This window comes from Guillardia theta (genome assembly GCF_000315625.1).
Source record: "Guillardia theta CCMP2712 unplaced genomic scaffold GUITHscaffold_44, whole genome shotgun sequence".
Lineage (NCBI taxonomy): Eukaryota > Cryptophyceae > Pyrenomonadales > Geminigeraceae > Guillardia > Guillardia theta.
Window position 1 is genome coordinate 467,684 of NW_005434630.1, and position 24,204 is coordinate 491,887.

At 51.2% G+C, this 24,204-nt stretch overlaps 11 protein-coding genes across 11 annotated transcripts; 5 read left to right on the forward strand and 6 right to left on the reverse strand.

The window, feature by feature from the left end:
- Positions 1-1,010: 1,010 nt before the first annotated feature.
- GUITHDRAFT_110298 (hypothetical protein) lies at positions 1,011-1,229 on the reverse strand (the record flags this gene model as incomplete). The annotated part of the gene is made up of 1 exon (XM_005830769.1): positions 1,011-1,229. The coding sequence occupies one exon, from the start codon at positions 1,227-1,229 to the stop codon at positions 1,011-1,013; it is 219 nt and encodes a 72-aa protein (XP_005830826.1).
- Positions 1,230-2,350: 1,121 nt separating this feature from the next.
- Positions 2,351-3,216, forward strand: GUITHDRAFT_140277 (hypothetical protein; the record flags this gene model as incomplete). The annotated part of the gene is made up of 3 exons (XM_005830770.1): positions 2,351-2,745; positions 2,799-2,832; positions 2,917-3,216. 3 exons carry the CDS (start codon positions 2,351-2,353, stop codon positions 3,214-3,216), a joined length of 729 nt encoding a protein of 242 aa, XP_005830827.1.
- Positions 3,217-4,060: 844 nt separating this feature from the next.
- Positions 4,061-4,660, forward strand: GUITHDRAFT_60594 (hypothetical protein; the record flags this gene model as incomplete). Its single annotated transcript, XM_005830771.1, has 2 exons — positions 4,061-4,175; positions 4,491-4,660. Coding segments are annotated over 2 exons (285 nt in total), but the record flags the coding sequence as incomplete, so codon positions are not given.
- Positions 4,661-4,714: 54 nt separating this feature from the next.
- Positions 4,715-6,708, reverse strand: GUITHDRAFT_72817 (hypothetical protein; the record flags this gene model as incomplete). The annotated part of the gene is made up of 2 exons (XM_005830772.1): positions 4,715-5,761; positions 6,604-6,708. Coding segments are annotated over 2 exons (1,152 nt in total), but the record flags the coding sequence as incomplete, so codon positions are not given.
- Positions 6,709-7,735: 1,027 nt separating this feature from the next.
- On the reverse strand, positions 7,736-9,151 carry GUITHDRAFT_110301 (hypothetical protein; the record flags this gene model as incomplete). Its single annotated transcript, XM_005830773.1, has 1 exon — positions 7,736-9,151. One exon carries the CDS (start codon positions 9,149-9,151, stop codon positions 7,736-7,738), a length of 1,416 nt encoding a protein of 471 aa, XP_005830830.1.
- Positions 9,152-10,242: 1,091 nt separating this feature from the next.
- GUITHDRAFT_110302 (hypothetical protein) lies at positions 10,243-10,605 on the reverse strand (the record flags this gene model as incomplete). The annotated part of the gene is made up of 1 exon (XM_005830774.1): positions 10,243-10,605. The coding sequence occupies one exon, from the start codon at positions 10,603-10,605 to the stop codon at positions 10,243-10,245; it is 363 nt and encodes a 120-aa protein (XP_005830831.1).
- Positions 10,606-11,465: 860 nt separating this feature from the next.
- Positions 11,466-13,536, forward strand: GUITHDRAFT_110303 (hypothetical protein; the record flags this gene model as incomplete). Its single annotated transcript, XM_005830775.1, has 4 exons — positions 11,466-13,189; positions 13,247-13,303; positions 13,349-13,401; positions 13,448-13,536. The coding sequence occupies 4 exons, from the start codon at positions 11,466-11,468 to the stop codon at positions 13,534-13,536; spliced, it is 1,923 nt and encodes a 640-aa protein (XP_005830832.1).
- A 2,185-nt stretch (positions 13,537-15,721) lies between these two features.
- GUITHDRAFT_110304 (hypothetical protein) lies at positions 15,722-16,603 on the forward strand (the record flags this gene model as incomplete). Its single annotated transcript, XM_005830776.1, has 1 exon — positions 15,722-16,603. The coding sequence occupies one exon, from the start codon at positions 15,722-15,724 to the stop codon at positions 16,601-16,603; it is 882 nt and encodes a 293-aa protein (XP_005830833.1).
- Positions 16,604-17,539: 936 nt separating this feature from the next.
- GUITHDRAFT_153187 (hypothetical protein) lies at positions 17,540-18,055 on the reverse strand. Its single transcript, XM_005830777.1, has one exon. The coding sequence runs from the start codon at positions 17,848-17,850 to the stop codon at positions 17,650-17,652; it is 201 nt and encodes a 66-aa protein (XP_005830834.1). The 5' UTR covers positions 17,851-18,055; the 3' UTR covers positions 17,540-17,649.
- A 291-nt stretch (positions 18,056-18,346) lies between these two features.
- On the forward strand, positions 18,347-19,295 carry GUITHDRAFT_110305 (hypothetical protein; the record flags this gene model as incomplete). The annotated part of the gene is made up of 7 exons (XM_005830778.1): positions 18,347-18,432; positions 18,488-18,530; positions 18,580-18,642; positions 18,693-18,776; positions 18,969-19,035; positions 19,088-19,204; positions 19,249-19,295. 7 exons carry the CDS (start codon positions 18,347-18,349, stop codon positions 19,293-19,295), a joined length of 507 nt encoding a protein of 168 aa, XP_005830835.1.
- Positions 19,296-20,636: 1,341 nt separating this feature from the next.
- On the reverse strand, positions 20,637-23,848 carry GUITHDRAFT_110306 (hypothetical protein; the record flags this gene model as incomplete). Its single annotated transcript, XM_005830779.1, has 17 exons — positions 20,637-20,775; positions 20,826-20,880; positions 21,146-21,207; positions 21,252-21,364; positions 21,414-21,530; positions 21,582-21,662; positions 21,709-21,786; positions 22,130-22,235; positions 22,282-22,395; positions 22,446-22,514; positions 22,569-22,651; positions 22,693-22,835; positions 22,886-22,943; positions 23,056-23,300; positions 23,351-23,522; positions 23,581-23,709; positions 23,759-23,848. 17 exons carry the CDS (start codon positions 23,846-23,848, stop codon positions 20,637-20,639), a joined length of 1,854 nt encoding a protein of 617 aa, XP_005830836.1.
- Between the last annotated feature and the right edge of the window lie 356 nt (positions 23,849-24,204).

Genomic DNA, 24,204 nt, shown 5'->3' on the forward strand with positions numbered 1-24,204 from the left:
TTGCCCCTCTTGTCCCGAGCTAACAATAAGTTTTTCTAGACTCTGCTTGATCGGCAGGTCAGACTGAGCAACGCTCCACTTCCTTGCCTGCCCGTTGCTGTGCTCAACTCTCATGTTTCACCCGTCATCTGCCTCTCAGTCTGCATGCCCATCGACCTCCTCGTCGACGGATCCGCCGATGGTACGGATCGATGATTCTGGTTTCCCCCCTCAATAGCCGTTGATGTTCATCGCAGGAAGGATCACTGTACACAGGATGTCAACGTCAGAGCATGTGAAGACCATCCGGTGCCCGAGCAAGTTGAGGATGGAGGTGTGAGAGCTCGGGAAGCAGAAATCTCTCCTCTGACTCCCCGTTCTTCTTCCTTCAGGTTGTGAGGATCATAGAGAACGGACTCCTGCTGGCGTACTCGCGCCAAGACAACTTGTTGCGTGCGTATGCACTGGCAGGAGACGAGATTGCAAGTTTCTCCTTCGGCTCCTCAGTCATGACTTGCCTTACTGCCTCCTCCTGCGGGAACTATGTGTTTGCCGGTGAGTTCAATCCCCTGGCTTCCTCCTACTCATGATCGTCCGCAACAACCTGGCCTTCCCTCCCCTTCCTCCACAAAGCAAGCGGGTCGATCTTTCAGTCTGATAGTTGTTTGTAGGTGAATCGACAGGAAATATAAGGATCCTCGAGGTTCCCTTCCTCTCCGAGCTACAAACTCTCTCCCCTACCAACAGCACAGGTCTTCAATCACGACAGATCTGACTAGACGGAAAGCTGATGACGTGTGCTCAGGGCGCGTTGACTTCATCGTGCTCAGCCCATGCAACAACTACTTGCTGTGCGGCTATAGGAGCGGACATGTCGAGCTTGTTACAGACAAGGGACAACTATTGGATCAAAAGAAAAAAGCGTTGGAGGATCTTGGGATATATGGACTGCTGTGAGAATGTGATTTCACTCTTGTTTATGTACAGAGAAGAAAAGAGGTAACTCTACATCATAACATTGCTCCACTTCATCAATTGTATTCGAAGTCCATATTGTGGTGCTTGTCGTATACTTCAGGATTTCGCTTGCTCCATGGCTTGGTGAGCTTGGCATGGTGACTCACTTTGTTGTGATTGGTCTGCTTGCTTGCGACAGCAAACTTTTCACGGAGGAACTGACTTTGCTTGGACTGCTCCTTGAGGATCTTAGAGATGACACGAGGAAGGTTCTGCAGAAGCTTGGCAGGCATGTCGATGCGATCAAATCAAACGAAAATCAAGAACACGAAGGGTAGACGATCGGGATGGGTTTGGGTCTTGCAGAAGACTCAGAGGGCTTGTAAGAAGATCGAAAAAGATAGGAGGGAGGGATGGAACCTCGTAACGAAGGAAACCAGGGAGGTGGGAGGAGAAGGTTGAACTTGGTAGGCGAAGGTCAGGCCATCGCTTTTATAACCCCACACAGGGAGCAACTTCTGCAGGGTAGGGTAGCCTTTGGCTAGGGGTAGTAAGTGTGAAGAAGGGAACAAGGAAGGGTGTAAGTCTAATTCAATGATAGTCCATAGAGGGGTGTGTTTGCAGACTAGCTCGATTTGTATGGGGTGGGTACTCAAACCTTGGGGTGCGATAGAGAGGGGGGGTGGGGACTTCGGGTACAAGAATCGTCACTTTGCTCCAAATTTTAAAAGAGGAAAAATAGTTATAATTTTCAAAACATTTGAAGTCGATGCTCTATCATCGTCTCAATTGAAACTTCAAAACAAATATTTCCGAGGATGTATCAAATGTTTATATCATCATTGTTACATTTACATGTGCCCATCTTTGTGGCGGTTGCATTCGAAACAAAGTCTTTTTCTGCTCTTTTGAAATTGAAAACTTTCATTTTCCGATTATATATATAGATATAACAACAACACACGAATAATTTAAAAGGTTTTCTTTTGAAGATTTCTAAATTTGTATTTATACAATGTTTTAGAAACATCTTTAGATCTTTCTGTCAGCGGCCCCACCTCTATAAATTCATTTTTAAAAACTTCTACCCCTCATCCCCCCACATCCTTTCTGAGTTCCTTCTCAGATTCCTTCTGGTTCCTTCCAGGGTTCCTTCTGCAGTTCTTTATTGCGCGAGGCAGCACCACGACACCAACTAGTAGGGGCAAGGGTGGGGGTGGGGTCCAGTAATGGGAGGGTAGGGTACATCACACACCCGCCTTTATTCCCTCCAGAAATATAACATATGAGGGGTACACATGAAAATAATGCTGACTGCAACTCTATAGGTGGGGTAGTCATTAGAAGGGCATGGTGGAATTCATGTGCGCTCCTCGAGTTCACCAAGTGCACTTGCTAGATCCCATATAGCTCGATGCACATGCTGGGAGACGGATCAGCGACGACATGCAGTAGGGAGGGCAAACCTGTCGTTGACGGCACAAGCAACATAGTGCTAGGTACCAGGAACGACCTTCACTGTTCTGGGACAGTCTGGCCAGCCGCACATGCACTTTTCTCCTACCTGCGATCTCATGACATGTATGGAAAGGCGGTGCTCGAGTTAGGATCAGGCACGGGTTGGTTGGGTCTACAGCTGGGACGCGTTTTCCCTGAATCACACCAAGTCTGCACAGACCATCCAGACTACATGCATGCACTCATTGAAAGCTTGTCTGAAAATTCACTCCCCAACGTCGAAGCTCGCGAACTTGACTGGGCGGCGCCATGGCCTGACGAAGAGTTCAATAAGTTCACCATGGTGATAGGGTAACCGATGATTTGCCTAGAGCACAGAGAAACACTGATGCCTCATTTCGCAGGTCGGATCTTGTTTACAATGTCTATCTGACCAAGGTGTTAGCAAGTTGTTGGCGGAGAATTCTGGATGCTAGCAGCAACGTGCGGATAGTATACGCCCACATGCTGCACCGCTGGCAGGATGCCGGTGTGGATTGGCCGTTGCACGAGGCGTGTGTATCGCATGGCATCGGTCTGCACGTGTTGGAAGTGAACGGATCGCAGAGATCTGAGGACCGTAACGTGGACGAGATTCCCCAAGGTCAGTTCCCGGTCATCTTCCAGGTTCGATCAGGAGAGATGCCCAAGTACTCCACCGCCCTGCTCCGGTCGGCCATCACGCAGGCAGAGATGAGGAGCATGCGGGAGTGGGAGATGGCAGACGAAGACGAGCGATCGGACATTCTGATGGCAGCAGCCATAGCAGAGATTGAATGGTGATCCCAGCGGGCAAGCGTTGCCATTGGGCTATGCGATGAGTGTGTCAAGATATGGTTTCATAACCAACTCATCAGAAGTGATGAGGTCTTATTCGACGAGATGTTCTCTTGCTTTGTCTGGTTCCGACAGTCCGAGCGCTACCAAGGCGATCTGGTCAGGAACCGCTACAATGCAGCTTCCCTGGAGTTTTATGAGGCAATGACAACAGTAGCGTTCTCGTCTCTACTTGCTTAAGAGGAATGTATTGAAGAACAGAAACACGGGTTGGAGACAGTTTTGTAGCACTCGAAGGACAATCTTTACATTTTAGTTTTCAATTCACGTGATAGACATCACACTGCTGCAGCCACACCTTCAAGTGAATAAACACATCCTGTCTTGTGTATGAAACTGGAAATCAGATGTCGAAGTGTCACTGGAAGAAGAAGTAACAAAGTATATAGCGTCTTTGCCCCCTTCAACCTAGTCAAGCTCATCCATCAGCAATCCGCGCTCTAGCTCCTTCAACGTGCCTGATCCACCAACTCGCCACAAGCCCCATGCCACAAATTTCGATGTTGTCTTCGGACGACACTAGTACAATTCCAATATGCCCACAAACACCTTCCAGTCCCAGTTATCCCAGCAGCGCTGCTTGATTCAGGTTGAAACATTCTTTTCAGTGAAATATATCCCTGCCATGTTTCGATTGTACTGCTCCAAGGGAAAAAATGCACAAGTCGACGTACCCGCCGCGTCGCTGTAGTACCCTACTCCACATGCTGTGCAAGCCGACGTACCCGCCGCGTCGCTGTAGTACCCTACTCTACATACCGTGCAAGCCGACGTACCCGCCGCGTCCTTGGCTGGATCGTATTGTAACATGGATGGCCTTGCAGCTGTCTCGGGTGGCTGTGACGCTGGTTACTATTGCTCATTATCGGGAGGACTCGAAGCACGGCCGAACGGAACAACTTCAGGTTTCGGTCCTTGCCCACCTTGTCCGGTTGGAACTGTGCAACCAATCAGTTGTCCACCAGGAACATTCTCTGGGGTTGTATTGTACTGAGTGAAACTGCAAATGATTGCCAAAGCTGCTCGGCACGATACTTCTGCCTACAGAGAACACCAGCATACCACAAACTTGTCCAGAGGGATTCTACTGTCCATCATGAACGATTAATCCACGTAAAAATGACTGTCCGATTGGCAGTGAATGTCCCGCAGGTCGGTTTTATCCCAAACCATGCAATGCAGGTTACTACCAAGATCAAGTAGGCCAGAGCGCCTGCAAGGTGCTGTCCTATGTCCGTCGGGGTCCTACTGCCCTTCTGGAACCAGCGTTGCACATCCTTGCAGCCCCGGGACATACGGGCCTTCACCAGGGCTGGCCGCTTGCCAGGGGTGCCCGAGCGGGAAAGCATGCGTACAGCCAGGGACCATCACGCCGACGGTATGTCCGCGGCAGGATACTACTGCGAGTCGAACAGCTCGTCGCCTACTCCGAAATGACGCAGTCTCAAAGACTCTTTGCGCCCATATCCTCCAGCATTTCCTTAATTGAACATGGAATACTCTGATCGATCGTGGCATCTCGAAACATTAGTTCGTTGCCGAAACAATTGAGATCAACTGAGAGAAGAAAGCATCCGTCACTTAAACGCGACCAGCACTTGAAACAATGATCATCACGAGAAAAAGAAAACAAAACATCTGCATGCCGCCCCCAGCTCACATCACTGACGATTCCTTTATGCCCAAAAAGAGCCTGACACCTCCCCGTCTCTACCTCCCACACCCGTATCTTCTTGTTGTATCCTGTTGACCAGGCCGCGATCCTCCTCCCGTCCGGACTCCAGCTCACGTCGCTGACTGTATCTCCTTCAGCCTCCAGCACCTGACACCTCCCCGTCTCTTCCCACACCCGTATCTTGCCTCCGTCGCCTGATGACCTTGCAGCGATCCTCCTCCCGTCCGGACTCCAGCTCACGTCGCTGACTGTATCTCCTTCAGCCTCCAGCACCTGACACCTCCCCGTCCGAAGCTCTACCTCCCACACCCATATCTTCTTGTTGTATAAATAGGACCTTGCAGCGATCCTCCTCCCGTCCGGGCTCCAGTGCCAGCTCATGTCGCTGAGTTCATCTCCTTCAGCCTCCAGCACCTGACACCTCCCCGTCTCTACCTCCCACACCCGTATCTTCTGCCCGTCGCCTGATGACCTTGCAGCGATCCTCCTCCCGTCCGGACTCCAGCTCACGTTGCTGACTGTATCTCCTTCAGCCTCCAGCACCTGACACCTCCCCGTCTCTACCTCCCACACCCATATCTTCTGCCCGTCGCCTGATGACCAGGCCGCGATCCTCCTCCCGTCCGGCGGACTGCAGCAAACACTACTCCAGCCCACGTCGCTGACTGTATCTCCTTCAGCCTCCAGCACCTGACATCTCCCCGTCTCTTCCCACACCCGTATCTTGCCCCCGTCGCCTGATGACCAGGCCGCGATCCTCCTCCCGTCCGGACTCCAGCTCACGTCGCTGACTGTATCTCCTTCAGCCTCCAGCACCTGACACCTCCCCGTCTCTACCTCCCAGCCTGTCCATGCCCGTTTTTTTTTTTGCACTGTGAAAGTCACTTCGTACCCACTGTCAGCTATTTCCATTGATTCTTCGACATCAGTTTGAATTTGAGTTACTATCTTCTTACCATCTTGACTCCATTTCACGTCCGCGATCTCTCCTTCAAATTCCTGCAGCACCCTGCTGCAACTTCCTGTTTCTACTTCCCATATCTGTAACTGAACGGTTTCATAATCTGATGAGTCTTCATTTTCTGATTCTGATTCACTCCAAAGGTCTGAATCTGAATCAAACATGTCTGAGTCCTCGTCACTGTCTAGCCAAGAGTCAGAATCAGACTCAGATTTTGACCAGACAGCAAGCCTCTTCCCGTCTGGACTCCAGCTAGCAACCTTTGCCCCTTCCAAATAGCTGAGAAGCTCCTGATTCCTCCCAGTCACTACATCCCAGATCAATATCCTCCCGTCCGGGTCTGAGTCCGAGTAAGTTGCAAATTTTGTTTTTGATTTCTCCCAAGTCATCTTTTCGAAGAAAACATTTTTGTAAGAGAATTCAGTGTTACGTGGTTTCTCGTACATCGGTAAAAATTTATGACCCCACGTTTGCTCAAGAAACGAAGCACACCATCATCATTCAGCGAAATACACAGACCTTCCCCTTGTTTTGAGATGCTCATGATATCCGAGGAATGTTGAATCGATCTTAAGCATTCCTCCAGTGCAAGGTCCCAGACTCGCAGCATCTTCTTGGGATTCGAATGAACCGTAACGAATGTCCTTCCTTCTCGACTCCAAATGATTCGATCAACCTGAAATCCATGTCCCACCACCACTTGACACCTCCCCGTCTCTACCTCCCACACCCGTATCTTCCTTGAATATGACCAGGCCGCGATCCTCCTCCCGTCCGGACTCCAGCTCACGTCGCTGACTGTATCTCCTTCAGCCTCCAGCACCTGACACCTCCCCGTCTCTACCTCCCACACCCGTATCTTCGCCCGTCGCCTGATGACCTTGCAGCGATCCTCCTCCCGTCCGGACTCCAGCTCACGTTGCTGACTGTATCTCCTTCAGCCTCCAGCACCTGACACCTCCCCGTCTCTACCTCCCACACCGTGATTTGATGTTTTTGCTCAGTCCGAGACCAGGTCGCGATCTGCTGCTCTCTTGGTGACAATTTTCGATCATAATGAATGGGAATCGATATGTCTGTTCTTTTAGTACACCCTTTTGTCATGAGATCTACCGTATGTAGATAGCACTTTACGCAATTTGTTGACCATGTGATGTTTCCGTCAGCTCTGAAATTCATATCTCGGATCGCTCCGTTGTTTCCTTTTACTTCAAAATAACATTCTTCTGTTTCGATATCCCATACTTTGATTGAGCCCTTGCTCGACACACATGCCAAGCTCTTGCCATCAGCCTTCCATTTCATTTTCTCAATATCTTCATCAAACCAGGATTCGAGCTGCACATTGCAAATTCCTGATTTTACATCCCACACAAATATGGATCCATTACTTGATTTGGTCGCTAATTGTTTTCCTTCAAGATCGAATACCCCGTGTTGTACATCCTGACCCATGAGGTTTACAACTGGCATTTCTCCAAAGAAAGCACCATCTAGACGAGCTCCTTCAAGCATGGATTCCACAAAGTATCCGTGACTTGCGTCTACACCCGACAGATCTGCTCCCTTCAGGTTGGTCCGGTGAAAGATTCCGTTGCTCAAGATTGCGCCTGCAAGTCTCACTCCATGAAGGTCCAAGCCTGAGAAAGGCACGCTCGCGGCCACCAAGATCGTAGCCGCATTGGCTGAGGCTCTTGCAATTGTCTCAAGCTCGCAGTGCCGCGAGGCTCTGATCACGTCAAATAGTCGTTCTATGTACTTGGGTTTGCTTCGCAGCACCATTGCGTGCTCTTTGATTGACTCTATTTCGTCTCGCAGGTTGTAGACAGTCAGACCCTCTGGCACGATATCGTTTTCCTCGCCCACACCAGCGCGAAGCTCCTCAAAGGTATTCTCGGCAAGGAGAAACTCCGCACAGTGTCATGCACGAAGCTGACCTCCAGAATATCTCCAAGCTTGTTTGTCTTGAGTCGTGTCAGGCAGCCTCTGAGCAGCCAGTATCCCAACTCCTTCTCCACGTGGCCTTGCCTCATCGACAGGTTGAAAGGAGGTTCTGATAGGAAGATCCCCCCTGACTTGTGTCGTATGATGATGTTACGTTGCCTGAGCATGTGAAGACAGAGCTGTTGAGCAGCTCTTGAGTACCAGCGAATGTAATTTCCATCATCAACCTCGGCCTGCTGCGCCAACTCTGCAAGCTTATGATTTTGCTTCAATTTGTCCCACTCTCTTCTATACCACTCCTTGGCGTACTCCTTGTACATGCTGTGTCGTGTAATCATGGATTTTGGCTTGTTCATTCGTTTGTAAAATAGTCCAGGAAGCACAGTAAGCATCACCTTCAACGAGTAGGGTGTGCTTATAATGCTTTTGAGCTCGGGATTTGATTTTAATGCCTCTTCAAATTGCTCCATGCTCAATCCCTTGTGAGATCGCTTCATTACTTGGTCTTCGATGTATCGGCTGATTTGATCCTTCGCGTTCCAGCTCAGTGGACAAACCCAAGCGACTTGAAGGGCTTCCCTTCCCCCAAGCCCATGCGGCCAAAAGAGCGGGTCTGCCTTTCCTTCCATTTTCAGGTAGCCACTCCTACAAGTAACGATAACCTTGATGCCTTTGCTGACTGCAAGCTCCTTGAATAGCTTGTCGACAACATTCTCTGTCGTCCCCATCTCATCATAAGCATCCATTACGACGAAAAACGAGTGACGGCGAAGGAAATCTCTCCACGCCTGATCATTGACTGGCGATTTCTCAGGCCCCACAGCATCCTTCATGTATTCCTTTACACTTTTGCATCTCGGAAGATATAGATACACTGGGTAAGCTTTGTCTGCATGCCATGCTTCTCCCATCTCTATTACCCACTTCATGCCGATGGTTGACTTGCCTGATCCGGCCTGTCCGAGAAGCAGCAGGACACGCTTCCTTTTATCGTGCATGAAACTATGCAGAAGCTTTGAAGATGGCACACCTGGTGCTTGCCTGAACTCAGGATCCGAATCTGTGCAGTCAGTCTCAATAAAGCAATCGACCGCTTCGTCTACGCTCTCCGAAAAATCACCAAGTGTGTGCTTGATGATTTCACGGAGGTTTTTTGGTATGCTACCGTATGTCCACTCGACAACCTTACCCGATTCTAGATCCACTTTGTCTGCAAAGCCGTACCTATGACTGTGGCACCAGGCATTGATGATCATATTAGCCTTGTGAGGCATGAAAGGAGGACTTTGAGATGTGACCATGTGAATAGAGACTTTAGCCTTCTCTTCCAGCTGTTTTATGGTCTGAAAGTCTTCAAAGAAAACTCAATTGTATTATCTCCTGCTGTTTCCAGCTCTCCATCAGCAGTTCCGTGCACTCCAGTGTTGATATGAATAGATTGACCAAATGCACTCATTGCTTCAACGATCTCCTTGACATCTTCAGCACATACTGGCTGAGTATTCTCCCACAAGTGCTGACCAGAAGCAAGACTGAACACAAAGAATTTGCGATCCGTGGACCATCGGAGAACATAACGGCCTGGTAATGTCTCAATGAGTCCAAGCGCCCTTGCCTCCTTTTGCAAGTCGAACTTCCGTCCCAGAACCAGGTCATCACTATGAACCACAACTCCTCGTTTCTTACCACCTTGACCTAGGTCATGTCGAGATCGCTCTACTTCCTGCTCCAGCTCATCATCTTCCTCCCAGTGCTCACGATCTTGTCCTGCCCTCATCGCTCTTCAAACCTGCCCGTTACTAGAGGGGTTACCGGGCGTAGTACCTGGCGTAGTACTACACGAAGGGTCATGTGTTGTATGAGGGTCTTGGTCGTCCACTCCATAGGGAGAAGCTGGGGAGAAGCTGGGGAGAAGCCTTTGTTCCCTTCACTGCAGGTACGGATGGTCTCCTTCATGCTGACGCTTTGCGGTTTCTCTGATATCTGGCGGATCACCATGGAGCTACGAGCATCGTTACCGCGTACCAGAGCCGCCCGGCTCAAATAACCAGCGTGTTCTATCGCCGACCCCGGCCGATTCTTTTAACGAAAGCCGGGCAGTCCCCGGTCAAAGGCGATGGAGCGGGACGCCGAGCAGGCGCAGCGGGAGAAGCAGCTCGCGCGGGACCGGGCGAGGGAGCGGATCGCGGAGATGGAGAACCAGAGCACGGCGGAGGCGCGGATCAACCGCTCCTTCGAGCTGTACCCGCTCTCGCGCGACGAGCAGGAGACGTGCGCCGCCCTGCTGGAGCCCTGCAAGCAGACGTCGCTCCTCGTCATGCTTAAGAAACATAAATTACAGAAACAGATCATCAAGGTTCATGATATCATTGCAAGCTACATCAATTTCATCCTAGACAAATACAATATTCCTCGTGATGAATACACCAGAGAAGATCCCATGATAGGGTTCAAGGGCTGGCCTGATATCCGTAAGACAGAGCCCATGGACCTTGACCACCGGTTGCTTGATGGGCATGAGCTCGACCACGCCGTTGTCCCTGTTCCACTGCATGGCCTCGAGGTTCTTCATGAAGGGCTCGTCGAAGGAGAAGTACTCGAGGTTGAGCTCGAGGTTCTGGTTCGCCTGGTGCTCGGCCATAATTTTAGCCAGGCGCTGATATGCATAAATGTAGGTAGTATTTCCGGTAGAAGAGTAAGTTCCAACTGGACAGTAAGTGGTGTAGAAACCGGCATCAGCCTTCACATGCCTCATTAGCAGTATGCACGCCAAGACGAAGATAAAGGTCCTCCGCCCCAACATCATCCCCGACACTTGCAGTTCCCCAGCACTAACACTCTGAATACAACTGATATGTGTTAAGCACGCGACGTGCCCAGGCGAAACAGGTAGAGTTTAGGGTAGAGCGAGGGATGGGTAGAGCGCAGGGTAGAGCGAGGGATGGGTAGAGCGCAAGGTAGAGCGAGGGATGGGTAGAGCGCAAGGTAGAGCGAGGGATGGGTAGCGCGCAAGGTAGAGCGAGGAGGAAGGACCGAGCAAGTCGGAAGGCAAAGCCTTCAATCAGGGGATTGAACTAACGGGAGTAACGGGAGCGAATTTGATGCTTCGTTGGTGGGCGGGCGTATTAGAAAGTGACTCGACCCTCAAATTCCAATGTGGCCTTTGTTCAAGGTGATACGTCAACTAAGGTAACTTTCCCTTTGGGAAGCATTCCAAGCATATTTACGATATGTACAATTGCGCGGCATATTGCAAATGGGACATACGGTCGAATCTTTCAAGGCAACACTATCAATTGGCTACATGGGTGGTGGTTTGAAGAACCCGGAAATGGATATTCCATATACGATGACACTAGTACCAAATACATCAAAAATGGGGTTGCACATTATAATGGGTGGATGACAGAGTTTAATGCTTCACTTTTCAGCACTCATGATCATTGGATGATATTTTGTGGACAGAATAATGCTATACATCCGAAGAACATCAAAGCTGCAGAGATTAGTTCTGGCTATGTGATTTATGATGTAGGCACTGCAGACGGTGGATCGGGAAACACACAACTAGTCATTAACACTGGTGTATATCCCCAGGAAGTAAGTGATTTCAAAATGTCACAGGTTTACATATGGGATCAGACGTTAACATCCGACGAGATGGACAATGTGATGTATGCGATGATGCATTACCTGGACACAGGAAAGTCTCTCAAAACGTTGGAGTCGGCCAGCATTGCGCCGATATTTGGATGCTCGGCTTGTCCTGGTAACTATACTACAGTTGCCATGGGCTCATCGCTTTCACAGTGTGCATGCCTGGCTGGGTATTACGATGATGGATCTGGCACTTCAACCTGCTTGCAATGCCCTGCATTGACATCTTCATCCTTTGGTTCCACCTCATTAAGTCAGTGCGTGTGTATACATGGCTATTACGATGATGGAACTGGCATTCGCACATGCCTCCGCTGCCCCCACTTGACTACCACGAGGTCTGTCGGGGCGACTTCGCTCAGTCAGTGCGTCCCGTACGCCCCCCTCGTCAGCTACCAGTTCGAGGACCCAAACAACCTCGGGTATGACAGCTCTGGGAATGGGTATAATGCAACCAACTACGGAGCAACGCAAGGCCCAGGGAGGAGGGGAGATGGGGCGGCAAAGTTTAGCGCGGCTGATACAGAGCAGTACATGACAATGCCCAATAAGATTGATTTCGGGATCATTCAACAAAGCACAGGTTTAACAGTGGCTTTTTGGGGCTATATGACTACATTCTCTTCCATGTATGCAAGGTTCATCGATTTTGGTGGAGGACCAAACAATGAGAGCTTAGCAATATACCCCAACGGGGCAGCAACTGCGCCATTAACTTTCGCTGTGCTTGATGGCGCTACCCCGATTAACATCTCGTATGACTGGATTCCGCAATACTGGCACCACATTGCATTATCCATAAATCCCAATGATGGGTCGACGGATCAAAACAAGATTTCGATATGGATAGACGGTTTGCTGGTCTGTAATGCTTGTCAGCAAGGTCTACTCAGTTCAGTAACTACAGTATCATCTCGTCAATGGTACATTGCAAAAGCGAACAGAGCAAATGGAAAGACAGATGGTTCAATCGATGATTTCCGTATATACAACTACCCCTTCACCCAATTCGACGTCGAGCAGCACTACCTTCCCCTCTACTACCCCACCGGCTGCCTCTCGCAGTCCTACAACCCGAATGCCCTCTTCGCGTTCTACCCGGAGTTGGTGGCGAGTGCCAATTTCCCAGGGGTGGCGAACCTCAATGCCGCGGTCAGCTCCCCTCTCACCACCTTCGACGACGCATTCCGGCAGTTGGTTGCAAGTGACAAGTACGGGACGATCGTCTGGGTCTGTTATGATTGCGACTTGGCACACTGGCTCACGTTCTATAAGCGTATACTCCCTGTTGATCCGGACTGGAGCATGTCCCAGCAGTTTCTGTATCGCTGGATCGCGGACAGGAACACGCCGAATATTCATGTCAAGTTCTATACCAACGAGGCGGACTACCTCGCCGATAACTCGGCTACCTTGTTCGATCCGAGCTACTTCTCCATGACCTACGCCACAATCAGCACAAGTCCAAGTGTGGCGCCTACGGTGATCGATAGCAGCTATTCATACCTCACGTTTACGCATGTGAATGGTACGAGAACCAACTATTCCGTTACATTTCCCCAAGATACCGTGATTGATTACCTTATCATCGGGGGAGGTGGTGGTGGTGGGGCAAATGGAGGTGGAGGTGGAGGAGCTGGTGGATTAATCTACAAAACTGGTGTTTTGGTCAAGAAAGGAACGTAAGCTGTAGTTGTTGGTGCTGGGGGATCTGGATCACGGATAAATGATGCTTACAGCCAAGCGTCGTCAGGTCAGCAATCGTCTTTCAATGGAGACATTGCAGTGGGTGGAGGGTACGGAGGAACACGGGAGGTATCTTCAGGAGCTAATGGTGGCAGTGGTGGAGGAGGATCGAATTTAGGATTTGAAACTGCTGGTAATGGAAATTCGGGTCAGGGAAACAGTGGGGGAGCTGCTTTCGAGAGTTCTTGTGCTAGTGCGGGAGGCGGAGGCGGAAGTGCAGGCGGAGTTGGAACTCGAGCGAGTAGCAATCAAGGTGGAAATGGTGGTCCAGGACTGGCTGTGAGTATCACAGGGTCATCGGATGTCTATGCTGGAGGTGGTAGTGGCGGAGCCACTTGTACGCAGGCTGGTCAAAACGGGATGGCGGGGAAGATGGATCGGGGAGTTCCAACTATGGTGGTGGGGGCGGGGGTGCGGAGGTACCGGGTCGTATGTGATTGGACCCGCAGGTGATGACGGTCAACCAGGTGTCGTCATCCTCCGTTACCGCACGAATCACGAGGCCGTGTGTTTTTACTTGTTGAAGGATTGTCAGAGGTGTCAGGATGGGTTTCAGACGAATCAATCCCTCGCAACAAATCAGTCTCAATGCGTTTACATGGATTTTGTGCATCCCTGGTGTCCAGTTGGATTTTATTCATCCACGGGGTTTCAGGAAGCTCAAGATCAACGTTGCAATGGTCGTTGTCCTCAGGCATGGTATGGTAATACTTCGCAAAGTCCTTTTGGAGGTTTAGATCGTTCACTCACAGCTACCTATGGACAACATTTATTTATGGCTAGTGGTTCTAAAGTTTGGTTGCGAGTAAATTTTTCAGATATCGTTACCATTACAAATGTTCGATGGTGGCCTAGAACGGACTATCCTATGTGGGCAAGTGGTGAAATCTGGCTTGGAAATATATCGATGGAACCAACGCTTAATGAAAGATGTGGTACTCGCAGGTATGGGACTTACTTCAAGGACGGTTACACCGTTGCTACTGTGAATTGCGATGTCAGCGCGATGTATGGATGGATTGACGCAAATCCACCGTACTCATACGCTGCAGGCGCATGGTTAGAAATAGCAGAGATCGCATTCTTCGGCGGGTGCAGCCCCTGCCCCGCCGGGACCACCACGCTGTTCAACGGGCGGACGGACCCACGTGAATGCTACAAAGTTCAATTGGATACACCACCGTGTTCTAAAGATACATATTCATCTAACGGAACAATGTACAACTGGGGATTGATGTGCGGATTATCGAATAACGAAATTTGCAAATCAAGATCGCACGATATTCCAGTCTGGTCAAACACTTATTCATGGAGGCATCCGTTTACATCTTTGGCAGGGTATATTCCCTACCTAGCTACCTATGAACTTCTTGATACGACCTTGAATTTGACTACATTATCTACAGCGAATGTTCCATATTATGTACTTGTAAGATATGGAGGAAAAGCGTTACTCGGAGCAAGAAAGATATGGAAGGCAGAAGCGGAAACATTGCAGACTAAGCGATGATGTGATCGACCTGACACGTAGCTTCCAAACGAATTGTATTTAAATCGATATATTTGTAACTATACATTGGAAAACGCGTGAAGGGCACATGGAGGTCGTGCGCGTGCGCGTGAGCCGGCCGTCTGCGTGGTTCCGTGATCCAATGGACGTGGATGACGATAGCGTTGCAGGCTCTCACGTTGTAAAACGTCACGATTATAGCGACAAAGGGAATCGGCTATGGATCATCAAGACTGGATTGGTTCAAGTCGGATGTGGTGACGAAGGAACTGACCAACAAAGCAGCTATCGTTTCGAAGATAGATCGTATCATAAGTTTGATATGGCAAGGGAAGCGGGTGTACAAGCGCTCTTATCAGCACGAGAATGGGGAGCATGCACGGCGTGAGAAGAAGTACCATATTGGTGCTTATTCTGACTCTTTAGAACATTGGTCTGAAATGAACAGGTACAAGCTATACGATATAGAGGGTGAAATAAGAGGACTTGAACTGGATAATGAGAAGGAAATCATCACTGAGATTGATCTTCTCATAGATCTGTTGCGGGATGTGATGGTCAAACTCGAGGTGATCAGCGGGCAGTGGGACCTTGCATCGCTTGTATGTAAAAATCCAATATCGGCGTTGCCGAGGTTGTATCCCAATGAGGTATTGGGTGAAATGGAGGAGATCGCGATCATGATGATGTATTGCAGGAAGGCTACAATCCTCATCAAGGAAAACTTCAAGGCTATTTTTGATAAATATCAACATGGGAGTGCCTTGCAGGACAAAATTGAACATTTACAACATTTGTATGACATGGTGATCAATAATATCGATGTTAAATCCCAGAAGGAGGCAAGAATATGCTTTGATATCAAGTCATTGACGTTCGATCGTGACTTAAACGAGGATAATGTTACTCAGGCACATGTCTTGTACTTGTTTTTTTAAGAATCTTTCCAACCAATATTATGTATTGTCGCTTCCGCTTCAACGCGGGCTCGCACGTCGGCGCCAACGTCCTCCCGGTTTCCAGGAAGATGTTCTTCGGCACGACCATGACGGAGTGCCTCCCGGCCCCGGGGCTCAACCGCCAGAGCGGGGAGCAGGGCATCAACCACAAGGCCATCGAGCTGCTGTCGGACCTGGAAGGGTGCCGGAAAAAGATGAAGGCCGTCCTACGAACCATCCAGCAGGAGTCCATGCAAGCCAAGGCCTCCTTCCAGTGCATGCCGGTCAACGCCTACGGCGCCCACGAGGAGGGCGACGCCTACCTCTCCGACTTCCGCCGCTACGCCGACTCCAAGTACTGGGCCCCCGAGCCCCCGGACTTCGTCGGCATCTCCCACGGCTTCACCCGCGGCTTCATCAACGACATCCGCGAGCACAAGCTCTACATCGTCTGCTCCGGCGGCCTGAACTACGCCTCCCACAACTTCTACAACATGATCCTCGACATCGGCGACCGCGCCACCGCCGCCGAGGTCCATGAGAGCGAGGAGGTCCACTGGCTCCGGAAGGCGTCGCAGCGCTCCCGCTGCAAGATCATCAACGCCGTCGCCGACGCCTTCGGCCTCGACATCCCCATCCAGCTCGACACCCACGAGCACTCAGCCGAGGGCAGCCACGTCGCCGCCCCCACCGCCGAGACCCTCCACCACGACATCCAGCGCACCGCCCACGACGTCGTCTCCAACCACGCGGTCAACACCGAGGCCGCGGAGAACGGCGTCCTCTGCCCCATGCACCCCTGCGAGGGCATCTGGCTCTTCCAGGGTGCCCATCCTGATAGAAACAACTACAATGGAGGTGGTTATCCAAACGTACCGACCGTGACAATCCACATTCAATGACCGATCAGCCTGTGCACTCTAGCCAACATAGATTTGAAATGAATTAGCCATGCTAATATTACCATCACTGAAATACCATTGCAACGTAAAGTCATCTACCTGATTTGCCGCGATAAGATCATTCAATAATCGTACAGGGAAAGTTGATCCTGAATCGAAACAGTAACCGAACACTTTGTCTGTTCCGCACAATCCGGAAACCCATTTGCACCGCAAAAGTTTTCAAGATTCACTTCTTTGGTACAAGTACTGCTGACGCCAACATCAAACAAGAGAAAAGATGACAACCCTGTCAAACCACACAATCACGAGCCCATCGCGGCCCATTGTGAGCAGCTGGAGTCAAGTAAGGCTTACGCTCCATGTTTTCATGTTAAGGCGAGCCCTCGAGAGGAATCCAGAAGAAAATATTCAGAGAATTGGGAGTGTTGAACCGCCTTACATGTACCAGAACAAATGCGCTGTAGAGATACACGTATCGACCATACAATCCACATGTCATCTTTGTAAATCCAATGACCGTAGGTGTGAACAACCCACAGTACAAGTTAGTGGAATATGAAACAGCATCGTTTCCTATCCAAACCTCCACCGTGGAACCAGAAAACTCGGTACCACGAGGATAAATCCAGACCTCGTTGATGAGGCGAGGAACATGAAGCAATGACAACAGTAGCGTTCTTCTCTCTACCTGCTTCCGAGGAATGTATTGAAGAACAGAATCATGGGTTGAACAAAGTCTTGTTGGACTCGACGGACCATCGTTACACGTTAGTTTGCGCGCATCATCTGCCACGTTGTGAGGGTTTATCATTCAATGATAGTCTTATTTGGGAAGACAGTGGGAATGTATGAAGCATGCTGTATTTTGAAAAGAATGTCCCTGGTTGTTCAGAGAAGGACTCTATCACATTGCACAACAAATCTGACAACAACGCAAGCTGAGCGATTTATTAACAATAATCACGAAGGCTAACGAACTGACATGTAAAGTCAACACCAAGAAGCTTAGACCCTGGTTATTTTCGATCAAACGACGCAGGTTCCTAGCATTCACAGTCTGTGTTGCCAGTCCAAGTCGTCAACTTCTGTACTATGTAGAACAGCAAAGCAAGAAATACAATCACAATGGACTCAGTTCCGCCAAAGACATCCATGCTATCCCTTCCTCTCCTTCTATTGCCCTGATCATCCTTCCCATTCGTGTCCTGTCCGTCAGGTCCACCGTTCCTTCTCTCTTCCTGCATTTCGACCTGCAGAGGTTGTTTGTCCCCGTCTCACCAAGACGGCTCACTTGAGCTGTTCAACTTGCGATGTTTAGCTGACAGCAATCGTTTCTCTTGTTGTTGCGTTCACTTCAAAGCAGCTCTCCCCTCTTCCTTTCCTATGTTCCTCCATGCACCCGCTCCTGGTCCAAGGTTACCACCACCTGCGTCCTTGCCTGCATGGCAGCTATTCTCTCAGTCACGTCCGTTACAATCCTTGTAACAGCAAATGCAAACCCTCCCCATGCTGCTCCTGGCTGTGGCCATGTCTCCTCCCCCTACGCTTGCTTCGCATCCTCTCCCTTCCTGTCTTGCGTTTGCAGCTCCGTCTATCTTTCCTCCTTGCTCTCTCCCCTCCTCTCTGACTTGCAACTTTGAAACACGAATTCGTGGGCGAGCACTGAATAACATGCGCAAATCCAGTCCTCTGTCACTGTTCCATCTTTCACGATCTTGCTCTAGAAGATTTTCGCCCGAAATGAGCGAGAAGATGATCGAAAGTCCCTGGGATGTTCGACTCCGTGGGCCGTACAGCACCAACGACAAACTCTTGCAAGTGATAGGGTGAGTCGGCCGGGTGTTTGCTTCTCTAGAGTGATCTCGTTGCAAGCTATCTAAGGCAGAATCCTGCTTCAATATCAGGCCGACCGATGTGCTACGAGGTTGCGATTATCCCAGCCGCTACCATGACGCTTAAGTGGTGCGTTTCAGCCAAGTCAGATCCTGGAGAAGAGGAGGGAGCGCGAGTTTGCTCTTACGCCTGCGTTTGGTCTGGTGAACTAGTCGTTTCCTCCTTCCATTTTCTGCCTGATTGCAAGTGCTAGACCCCTGAGGACCTCGGAGATAGCTCCTCCAACCACTTTCTCGTCGTTGCTGTCTCCATACTGCAACTGGCCTGCGGAGGACTGGTGAGAGCGACTCAACCAACGACCTTTCCAGAGTCTTTCTCCCTCCTGCAGTTCCATCCCTCTCCGAGCTGCAACAGTCCTGCTGCCTCATGCTTGTCACTCCTCAAACACTTCCTCCTGCTCGCCTCTGCCTTCACTCCCGCACGAATCCTCCAAGGTTTCATGTCCGCATCATCATGACTGTAATCACAGGACGAATGTCACAACAATATCACCCCTCTCTCTTGGGACGACGGCACAATCTTCGGCGGACCCCCCGGTCTTCGATTCCAACTTGATCCTCTCTTCCTGCTGATGCCGACCCCTTGCAGTCTACGACAGCCCAGCCAGGCAGGAGGCAACGCTCTTGCACTGCCTCGTTCATCTAAGGGAAGGACATCATCCCGGCGAGTTTGGCACGGGCTACCAGAACTCGGGCTACTGGGCAGGTAGGAGGACGTGGAGGCTGCGCTGAGAGCTGAGGGAGCAGCAGGAGGGGTGACGGAGCATCCGACGATGAATCAGGTGTTGATACCCTGATCAGGGCAGTGGTGGCTGACCCGGAAAGATGTAGATGCAGGAGGTCGCACGGACAATGGCGGCAGGGGTAGCAACGGAACGGGAACGGGAGGTAGAGAGGAGAGGAGAGGAGAGGAGAGGAGAGGAGAGGACTAGAGGAGGCAGAGATTGTTCGAGGGTCGTAGGGGAGAAGGGAAGGGGGAGAGCAAGAGCACAGGGAAAGAAGTGGGGGGGGAGGGAGGCAATCTTGTGGTCTCATGCTGTTTGCCATGCCAGCTGCTGGAGCCGCTCGGGAGGGAGTGGAGCAGCCAGTCCTTCGTCAGGTGAACCCGCACTGCCTCTTGCTCCTAATGCCTGACTGCTGGGGGCCTGCTGGGGGCAGAGCTTGTGCGGACGCCATGAGATCGAAGGAGGAAGGGGCGATCAGAGTCTGCAACCTCCTCCTCAACCTCCACCTCCGCCTGCTTCTCGAGCACGTCCTTGCTCGTGCTGGGCAGGGCGCTAGCCTGTGATGAAGGAGATGATGAAACTTCGATCTACTGCAGATTGTCGTGTACTGAGGAGATGACAGGCCAGATGCCCTGGCACTCAGTGTCACCTCTCGCTCTCCTCCTACTCGATTGAGCCAGTCACCTGCAGGAAGCGATCGAAATCTACCTGTCTGTCAGAATCCTCCGTGCAGCGGAGCACGATGAAGTCGACCTCCTCCTGCGCATGAAAAGATCAGCCATAACCTTCACCATATCCTCCTCCTACTTGACTCCCCCCTCCCCCTCGCCACCCTCAACCTCAGGGGCATCCTCATCCTCCAATACTGCACCATCTGAACCTCCTCCTACACCACAACATTTCACCTCTGCCTACAACTCCTTCCGCTCCTTGCTCTCTTTCTCCTTCGCACCTCAGAGTAGCCGAAGGAGTCGAGGGCCAGGCGGAGCTCGGAGGAAGACAAGGCTAAGCGACGGGAATAATGTGAGAGGTGAGGCTAACAAGACAGAGTGGAGGGGAGATAGGGAGGGAAAAGAAGCAACCTCCGCTGCCGTCGAGATCAAACGCCTGTGCCAATTTTCAGGTCTGGTCGCTGGTGGACGGGGGAGGCAGAGGGCAGGAGGACGGGGAAGGGAGAAAGAGTCTGGACAACGTCGAGTAGCGGGAAGAAACGAGAAGGCTGGAGGAACTTAACCTGGAAAAGGCTCCATGCTTCAGAGTGAGCAAGCTGTTGTTTGGCGTTGAGAGCCTTGTCCCTAGGACACGTCGGTTGCGCAAGGAGAGGCGACGGGGAGGGGGATGTAAGAAGAGGGAGAAGCGAAGCAGGTAGGACAGGAGCAGGAGGAAGAGGAGGGGGAAACAGAGAAAGGAGTTTCACATGTCACGGAAAACCCAGGTGAGCAGAGTCTGCGCCTCCGCCAGCGCCTCCGACCAGCTGTCCTCCTGCTGGGTCCCAGCAGCTTCATTGAGCCAATCAGAGATGTCGCAGCTCTCGTCAAGCTCTCTCAGCCACCTGGGGAGAAGAAAATCAGCGTCTCCTCCCTCCTCCTCTGCTCCCCTCACGCGTCCCACGCCTTGGCCAGCGACTGGTTCCGGATCCTCCCTATCACCTTGGTGCCTTCTTAGCTTCTAGACGAGCTGGGACAGGAGAGAGCAAGGGGGGCGTAAAGGAGGAAGGGAGGGGAAGGGGGAAGCAGGGAGAAAAGGAGATTCTGACCATCTGTGCGGTCAGCCGCTGTCTGCGTGCAAGCTTTGACGAGAGGAAGAAGCTGTAAACCTTGTCATCAAGGAGAGGAGGAGGAAGGACGGAGGAGGAGGAAGAGGAAGAGGAGGAAGAAGAGGAGGAGGACAGCGAGGGTGATAGAGAGACCTGTGCGAGCTACCAGCGGACGCAGCGATGATCTTGATCCCCTCAAGGAACTTGATCTTCGTGGGAGCCTCCAACCTTAGAGGCGTCACAGCCCCGACCCCCTCGATCTCTCAACTCACGCGGACTTGTCTCCTCCTCCGCACTGACCATTGAAGTTGCACCCACAGGCGAACACGTCTCCCTCCCTCCCGACGAGGAGCGAGTGCAAAGAACCTGCAGTGACATGCACAACCTTGCAACTCCGCGTCAACTCTTGCTTACTCTACTTCAGATCCTCCTACCTCGACTCCTACCATCGCTTCCATCCTCACAGGGCTCAGGACGTATCTCTTTCTGTCCTCTCTTCCCGTCCATGCGAGGCCCAGCTGACCAAACTGATTGCTTCCTGTGGCAAAAACCTTGCAGGATCTCAGGAGGGCAGGAGGGAGAGCAGGGGGGCGCTACTGTACCTCCTGCTCGCTCGTGAGGAACAGCGAGTGGTAGTCCCCTGCGCTCGCCATCATGACGGAGTAGGAGAGGAGGCCGTGGATCTTGGAAGGAAACTTTCATTGCAGGAAGATCGACAGCAACAATCACCCTTGTGGGCTGCAGAATCTTGTCTGTCTCCTCTCCAAGCCCCAGCCGTCCATGCCCCCCGCTGCCAAAGGCGTAGACCTGCCCCTCTCTGTTGATAATGAGGTTGTGAAAAGCTCCACTTGTAATGAAGACGATGTTTGAGCATCCTGGTAGGGTGTTGGTGACCAACACAACCAGCATGATCATGATCATGATCATGATCAGCAGCAGCAGCAGCAGCAGCAGCAGCAGCAGCAGCAGCACCGCACAATCAAGAACAACAAGAACAAGTCAATTTCAACGTTCCTACCATCTATCACGCTAGGTTCAGCTCTTCGCATCGCGGCCTCTCCCTCTCCCTCGTGCTCCTCGTGTACCCTCTCCTCCTCTTGAAGATTTCCCAGCTGGCCGACGTTCCCAGTGCCGCATGAGCTCACCAGACCGTCTGCTCGCAAACTCTCAACATCGCCAACAGGACGTTGAGACTGACGCACCGTCCGTCAAGATCAGACTGTGGTACGCTCCCGTGCTCACGCTCCTCCCACGCCCTGCTCCCTGTCAGCGAGAACTTTCACGCACTCCAATGCCGCTCACCTGAGATCTTGTCCACCCTGCCAACAATGCCAGACATTGTCAATCTCCTTTGCGTGGAAGCAACAGCCAACAGCAGCAAACCTTCTAGGCGTCCTCTGCACCCTCTCGTCATACCTTGGAATCGAAGTTATTTGCTGGAGGGATGAACAAGCAGGAACAAGCACCCCAGAGCTCCATATCTTCCGTCCCCACATGACAAGACCATCCCGCAGTCTGACAACAGCATCGAGTGTCTTCCACGTCCTCCAGTCAGGTTCTTCTCAACCTACTTGCTGAACTCTCTTCACCTCGCTCCTGCCGCCACCTGGACGATCTTGATTTGACCATTGCCGAAGAGGGAAGGATGGAAATGAATCTCTCGTGACACGAGCTGGGAGAGCGTCAAGCTCCAGCTCAGCAATCTGCTGAGACCTGCTCATAGACGAAGTCTTCGTCCTCCATCTCGCGGTCCTCGTCCGACACGCCTGGTTGAAGGAGACCCAGCTGGCCCCACTCGCCAGATCCACAAGACAAGACAGCTCCATTCTCGTTGATGAACAAGGAATGACCCACACCTGTCATGCTATCAGACACTTGAGGAGATTCTACACAAGGCTGGCTGCACCTGCTGCGACTGCTGTGCAGGGGAGAGATTCGTATCGAATCAAAGCAGGAGTGCACACCTGCGAGAGGACGTCAGGTGCAGCAGAAGAAATCAAAACTTTCCTCTTGCGTGTGCCCGAGGCCAGTCTGCCCGAAATTTCCTCCCCCACAAGCGAAGACATCCCCTCCCACCATCGACTCTCTTTGAAGCTGCGCAAGGAATTTTTCCTTCGCCTCCAGCTGCCTTTGCAGATTTTCTTCGATGATTTGACTCTGTAATCTTCTTTCCTCCTCCAACGCCAGGGCAAGTCGTCTTCTCCTCTCCCGCTCTTCTCTCGCAAGCCTCGCAGCTGCCTTGACCTTGGCCGCTGCTTCGTCCAGAACGAATCGAAACCTGACCAGCAGTTTCGTGCGTTGTCCGTCGAAGCCCAAACGATCTGTTCATTCTCGTCTCTCACTTCAAGAACCAACTCCACGCCTGGAGCACCAGGCCTTGAGATCTTCTCCATGAGGGCATAAAGTTCGATTGTGCATTGTCCTATCAGCTCGCTACCTGTGACATCCCAATCATACAGTTGGACCGATAAGCAAGCTGTCCTTCTAGCATCCGCAAGACTCTTCTCACTCAGCTGCATGTACTTGCCGATGATTTCTTCACCCTGCCACACAAACTTGCGTTAAAACGCTGCCGTCCTGCTCCAACTCTGATCTCCTCACATCGTCGACGGGTAGCTCGAGGACTTCGTTCCAGGTGGGGTTGAGAGTCTTTCTCACATGCCTGGTCTTGAGGGAATGCTCTCCAAGAGAAATCGTCACGAAAGGATCGCACAGCCCGATCGTATCCGTCTGCCAGGTGCTCGTCAGTCTCGACCCTCCAGTCATTGCCCTACCTCACCTTGGGCAGGTGGGTCCCTTTGATCACCGTCATCACCAGCAGTCCCTTGGGCCATCCCATGAGCTCTTGAATCTCGTTAAGCTCCTTCATCGTTTCTTGTTCTTACTGCTTCAGGCCAACAACAAACATCGCGCAATGTGAATCATCCCTTGTGAATCATTGTTTTACCATTGTTTTATTGACTCATCAAGTTTGACAAGCCGTTGATCCTGACTCAGGTGACTGCTTTTTCAGTCAATAAAGATTGTTGGCTTTGTGCCACCCGGATTCTTTACTCAAGGCTTTACTCAAAGTTAGTGCAACGGAAGTTTTAACGGCGGTCCGGGGCCGGGCCCGGCACGATGTGACTTCAATGAAACGAATACAAATGTCACCCTGTAGTTTGAAAATCTCCACCTCAATTCAAAGTTACTTTGGAACGACACTACCGGTTGCAAAAGGTAGAC